The 6,531-nt window shown below is 39.5% G+C and overlaps 1 protein-coding gene across 1 annotated transcript; it reads left to right on the plus strand.

Annotated features, from left to right (window-relative positions):
* The first annotated feature begins 109 nt into the window (after positions 1–109).
* LOC131678676 (dynein axonemal heavy chain 1) lies at positions 110–3,164 on the plus strand. The gene is made up of 3 exons (XM_058958918.1): positions 110–242; positions 301–1,245; positions 1,299–3,164. The coding sequence occupies exons 1-3, from the start codon at positions 186–188 to the stop codon at positions 3,162–3,164; spliced, it is 2,868 nt and encodes a 955-aa protein (XP_058814901.1). The 5' UTR covers positions 110–185.
* The last annotated feature ends 3,367 nt before the right edge of the window (positions 3,165–6,531 follow it).

Consider the following 6,531-nt stretch of genomic DNA (forward strand, 5'->3'; position numbering starts at 1 on the left):
CCGATATTCACGAATTCACATTTTTTATCACCGATCAAAATCCGTTTAAGCAGCAGGCTTCGATCAGATTGACGGCCGCATAGTTAATGTTCTTATCGCGTGAAAAGATGTCGTATCCCGACGATTTAGATTGGCGAGCCTCGTTCCAGCAGAATGTCACCGCTCGGAAGAGCTTGTTTGAGACGATGCTGTCCCCGAGAAAATCTGTTAGATCATCAATGGCCCTCAAAAACCGCAGTTGCGTAAGAATCCGACAAGTTGCTTTTTTAACTGATTGCAATAATGATAGTCGATTTTCAGTGTTCAAAACAATGTGTGTATCAATTTATTGTTGAGTTGAGGGCAACTCTTTCGGAACCCAGGCAGTTAGAAATGATTCTTTTGCAATACGGGATTTTCAAAGAACGCCTAATTACGCTAGACGATCAGTCGCAATTGACTTCAGTCACACAATTTCTTCCACTGGAGTGGTTCGATGACTTTGAATATGACCCGATGTCACCAAAACGATGGCTGTCGATCGATAACCTCCAAGGATTCGCACTAGTTCAATTGATGGAGACTAGTAGGTGGGTGTGGAAAATGGTATCAGTGGTCGATTATAATGATGACAGTTTTCTGTGGACGGTAATGGAGAACGGTGACTCTTGGCAAGTTCCTCGGCTACGATTGTTTCTTATTTACGAAGATCCGACTACTTTTTGCGAACGAATCAAAACGGCACTGGAAAGACAGGGTCTTGCTGAGAACTATCTCAGATATTCATACCTCTTACAATTCATGAACGTCGGAGAATACTTTGACTTACCGGAAACAGTCAAGGAACGGATTGGTGGTCGATCTAATGCTGAAGTACTTGCTGCGTTCAACTTAATTTATCGCAAATTTCACACTGGTCTTGCTTTAAACAAATGTTTGGAGCAAAACAGCTGGCTGAATATAGACCCTGTATACATGTTACCAAACATTGAGACTTCTACTTCTCAACAGGAGTGTCGAAAGCTGTACTGTTTCAAAGATTCGTTAGCGGTGCTCAAGCGGATTACGACATTTTGTCATCCGGCGGTTTTCCATGCCATGCAAAAGGTTCACTGGGAATGTGAGATTGTTAGAAAAATGTCGCTGTTTTTCCTGGTGTCACCGAATCCGGTTACCTTAGCCGAGATCAAAACAGCAAATGTTGCGCAGTTGAAGAAAATCATGCGTTATTTGCAGAACAATTGGATTGAGCGCACGACTATGCAGGTTCGTGAATCAATTTTGATAATGGATATAAAATTAAAGATTTTTTTTAAAAGGTGCATAAACATCTTCTGCTATCGGGTAGAGGTTGGTTCGACGTTTCCGTTGACGATTGGACAATATATCAGTTCATGAAGCTATATAGATTTGTTGAGCAGATCAAGCAAAGGATGCAAACGGCATTGCGAGATTTAGTATTAGATTCTACGGACAGTTTTTTCCATCGTATTTGTGATCCCTGCCAACTGTGCCTTTTTGTTGAAGATGAGTATAGGTGGGAAGAGAATCTGATCGATTCGCCTTTTGACTCCGGCAAACAACCGGTTTTTTATGTATTACTCAAAATGGGAGAAGATGGGCCCTACTATTCGACTAATCCGGATGAGTTTGAACCGTGCCTGCACTTTTTGTTCGATGAAGCTATTGGACGATCTCACGATGTTCATATTATAGATCCGTCCTTGTTTGGATCGTTAATATTTGCCACCGATTTATTTCTTTCGTCCATTGGTTTGAGGGACCCCGTGATAATCAAGCGGAGAGATGATTTGGTATTTTCCTGTCGAAAGGCAATCATTCCACTGAAAGCCTATGCAGCTCGGTATGCCGAATTCAAACAACTGTTCTTCACAAACGTATCTGAATATGTCGAAGAAGTCAAAATCACAAAAAGTTCGCTTCAAGTGAAAGAGGAAATCTCGTTCCAAATTCGAATGCGAGAAAGTTTAGAAAGGACAGTTCCTCTATGCATTGTGATTGGCACTTTTTGGATCGATGTGAAACCCCTTCGAGAAGCACTGATTCAGAAGAGAAGAGATATTACAGCTGCTCTCCTAGTTATGCTGACCGAACGACTGAGAGATAAGACATCCGACATTGTTAGCGACTACAATGAGATTATCGATAAAATGTGCGAAAAACCGGCGTCGATCGAGCACATATATGAAATACGGGCATTTATCGAATCCATCCCGGAGATTCTGCAGCGGCTAGAAGAACGTATGAAAACGGTTGTATTCGAATACGAAATATTGGATTTCTTCCGGTGTGCTCTACCAGACCCGGATTTTTATCAAAAGTGGCATGCGCTCGCCTTACCACAAACGATCATAAAGCAGATAGATTCTGTGCTTGAGTTTCATGAAGTCGAGGTGGACAAATTCCGAAAGCAGCAAGTCAGTGATGAAGCCGGATTTGCAGCCAGAGTCGAAGAAATCAACGTGAACATTTCCAAGTTTACAACAGTGTATGATGTGAGCAAAGTGACGGAAGTGTCCATTGAAGTGAAGAAACTGTGGAAATCCATCAACGAACTGATTCAGTATGGAAATACGCTAAACAAGCGTCAAGAGCTTTTCGAAATGCCACCTATTGATTTGTCTAATTTATTGGAATTGAGAGATAGCTTTATAGCTTACAAAGAGTTGTGGATATGTGCCGCAGATTACATTAATGCGGAGGAAAGTTGGCGCGAGAATCCTCTTTCCAGCGTAGAAGTTGATGTCGTCGCTAAAACCATGGAGTACTACAAATCTGCACTAGGGAGTCTGTTTGATTCTTTCCAAGAACAACCACAGATTCAAGATGTCGTACAAAAATTCCTTAGCAGAATTGAGTCTTTTCTGCCAAATCTGACAATTATTGAGCTTCTACAACATCCATTGCTGGAGCCAATTCATTGGGCTCAACTAGCAAAGGCTGCTGGAATCAAAGTTAAGGTTTCTCTGGCCACAAGTTTTGTTTTATTTTTGGAAAACAATATCGGAGATTATTTGGAAGTCCTTCGGAAAATCACTGTTGAAGCAGAGCTACACAAAGATGAGGCTGATCGGTTGAAAGCTGAGGAAGAAGAGATTCAACGAGTTCAAGACGAATATGCGAGAAACCGAGAGCAAAGAAGGTTAAAGCGAACGGAAATTTAATCTATATATTTAACAAAATTATCGATTTTACCTTTAAATCAAAATCAGTTTGAAAAAAAATCCACTGTACTGTTTTAATCTATAATTAAATGGATTCACGAATGGAAGCAACAGTGTCATTCATCGAAGATTTAGCTCGTAATTGAATTACTATTTTCCCACAACTCTCATCAAACTTTGTTCGTTTATCCGACGAAAACTTTGGCATAAATCGTTTGCAAAGCGGCAACCAACTTTTGGTCCATTGAGGCAGAAACGGATCCTCTCCGATGCTCTACTATGCGTAATATCTCGCAACAATTCTATATAAATATAGCTCATCATTTCCTATCCAATCGTCGAATTCGTTGTCGGTCGTATTTCCGTTCAGAAATTTTGCCGTTCGTTCTCATCCGGTGCCTTAACCAGTGGCATCACTCATAGCTATTTCTCCAGCACAGGGGCAGCAAAAAACATCACTGTCGTCAAACGAGCGGCTTTTAGTCGATGAACAAAGAAGGAAACCCATAAATGATATGAGAGAAGTTAATAAAACGAATTTTCCAACTTGAATCGAAAATCTTTACGTTTCTATGGCTGCTTACCGGAGTGAATGGGTTTAGGGATAGCTAATCTGAAAGGCTGGCACGATACAATTTGGAATTTTTGTGTGGTTTCCTTTTTTCACTGTGATTTGAATACGCATTGTTTAGTAAATAGCACGGTTAATCGCAATAAAATGATGGATTCTGCTCTTTGTGATACAATCATGAAACTAGGCCCAAATTAGTCCGTTCGATCAGGTCATCACACTTGAAAGCTTTTGGACTATTTAGAGTACTTTAACGGCAACAGTATTTCTTAGGACTAACTATTTAGATTTTGACGTAGGACTACGTCTTTGTTTTCGATATGGGGGTGCACTCTGCAAATTCTACAAAAATGATTTTCAATTTTTTTGCACAAATCGCCCCGAAATACTTCTAAGAATAGATTCCAACAGATAAACCCAAAGATTTTAGATATCATAGCATTAAAAAATTAAATAATATACAACCTTGTCAAAATATCGCGCATTAACACACAGAAGATAGCGCTTCCCAAGCCCTGTACGACAGATTGGTGTACCTAGCGCGCTACGCTTCTATGAATGACGTCATCATCGACTATTTAAAGAACGGACTTGGCCAGACACGCTCAGTTCCCTGTTGAACGGCTGGCGAAGCAGATCACTGCGCTGTGTTTTTTTACAGCCAGTGTAGCTGAGTTAAAAGTCCGTTACACTGGCTGTGGAGGGACGCTACACTGTGTCGTCCAACAGGCGACCGCTCCAACTGCTTCCTAAATGCCGCTGTAATGTTGCCAGTAAATTTTTGGTTTAACTAGCACATGTATTTGCTATTTGCGCTTGAAATTAAGTAATGTAGTGGTAGTAATAAGCTTCCCATTTTTGTTTAAACGCAAGGACAGTTTTTAAAACAGAATTTGATTAATTAGTTTAGCTCATCCCAGCAATTTTATCAATTCTGTAATTTAAAAGGAATTTTACGGAACTTGGTGAATTTGGCCCCACTTGCAACTGGTATAATCAACCTGCACAAAGTGTTGCATAACGCAGGGCTGTTTTTGGAACAAAATGTGTTATCATTCAGCCCTTCGCTATGCAAAATCACGATATTATGACAGATGGGCTAAGCGCGGCCGTTCCTTTCAATCGGGAATGGCCGCGTTGAATTTTGGTGAAATGCGCTAATAGTGTCGTGGTGGTACTAGTTGTCTCTTTCGCTCTACCCATCATAATCAGCGTTGACTCGTTTTGCATTGTGCGCTTGGGTTCAATGTTTGGGGCGAATGTGTTGGTAGGTAGGGGAACTGGCGGTAAAATGAACACGTTAAGCAAAGTCATTATTTTCTAACTTATTAGTGAATGAGATATTACAATCACCTTATATGTTTCTTGTTAGACATGTTTTGTACATATCTGGTAAAAATACTTCGTCATAAACACATTTGTTTCAAACATGATTCTTGCTTTCTAACCATGTCCAAAAATGAGACATGTTTATAGCGAGTGAGTAAATTGAACATGTGGCGGTGGTAAAATGAACAGCTTCTGGTGACTTGCAAAATGTCCTGTATGTATGCAATGCCCAGCGTTAGAAAGCATTTTTCCGACCAATGCTAATATCCCAACAAATCATGAGCTTTGCATACACACAGGGCATTTTGCAGGCAAACAAAAATGTCACGGAAGAATTGAATTTTCATGACGTAATATTAACCATTTTACAATCCTGTGGCATCGAAACACATCTACAAACTTAGGGTTATCCAAGAGTGTTTGAACTTTTAGGATCTGTTTGAGAGCAACTAGAAAGCTTGTTCTATACATAAGATGTGATTATATTGTCTAAAATTTGATTTTTCTTCACCGGTCCGGGTGTTTTTCCCACACACTAAGCACTAAGAAAATAAATATTTTACAAGAAGTAGTATAGTCCTACGTCTACAGTTCGTGCAACCCCATAGGGCTGCCCCTTGTAGTTTTTTAAAGATAATATGGAGCACTCTAGTTAGAGTCTGGAAAAATGGTCCTTTTTTCGAAATTTTTTGAACTAGAAAACAATGCGACAACAAAATGGTCATTTGTGTCAGCTTTTTTCGTTTCCGTTAGCCTTTTTCCAAAATTGTCAAGCGTTAATTTTAAAAATAAGTTAAATTGCAACACGAAAAACCTTGGCGGTCGGATCAATTAGAGGACTAGTTAAGGAACAGATGATAACTCAAGCCATTTCCACCCCTGCAAAATTCTACGGGAAACATATGAGCTTTACGAAGGATGCTCCTTGGTGCACAAATTATAAAGCGAAGATTTGCCGGATACAATTATGTTCGAGGTTGCACCCTGAGTGTTCCAATCATTCAGTTGTAACCCTACTGTGTCCGTCATACCCAACAGGACACTAAATTAAAAAAAAAAAAAAACATGTCCGTAATTATGAATGATTTATTAAAATATCTGTTTTTTCACCAGTCCCATGCTAAATTGTTAATTTATTTGTATCTTGTTAAGTTAGAAATATTTCAATGGTTTTCATGCTTTTTTTTGGTTCAGGGTAATCTTTCCGATTAGTTGTTTGCATCAATCGCTCCCGCTATTTTTAATTGAGATTTGTGAAGTTTTATCGGAGTCCTATTATTAGGTTCTTTACTGACACAGTTAACCTCACTTTTCTTGACAGTTCGCTTGTACTGTTTACATGGACTTAGAAAAATTTGTTGACGACTAGATTCGCTCGAAGCAAATCTTAAAGAATTTTTCTAAGTCCATGTGAACAGTACAAGCGAACTGTCAAAAATGAACACTCAGTGCATTTGTGACGTCAGC

The sequence above is a fragment of the Topomyia yanbarensis genome, chromosome 2 (assembly GCF_030247195.1).
Source record: "Topomyia yanbarensis strain Yona2022 chromosome 2, ASM3024719v1, whole genome shotgun sequence".
Taxonomy (NCBI): domain Eukaryota; kingdom Metazoa; phylum Arthropoda; class Insecta; order Diptera; family Culicidae; genus Topomyia; species Topomyia yanbarensis.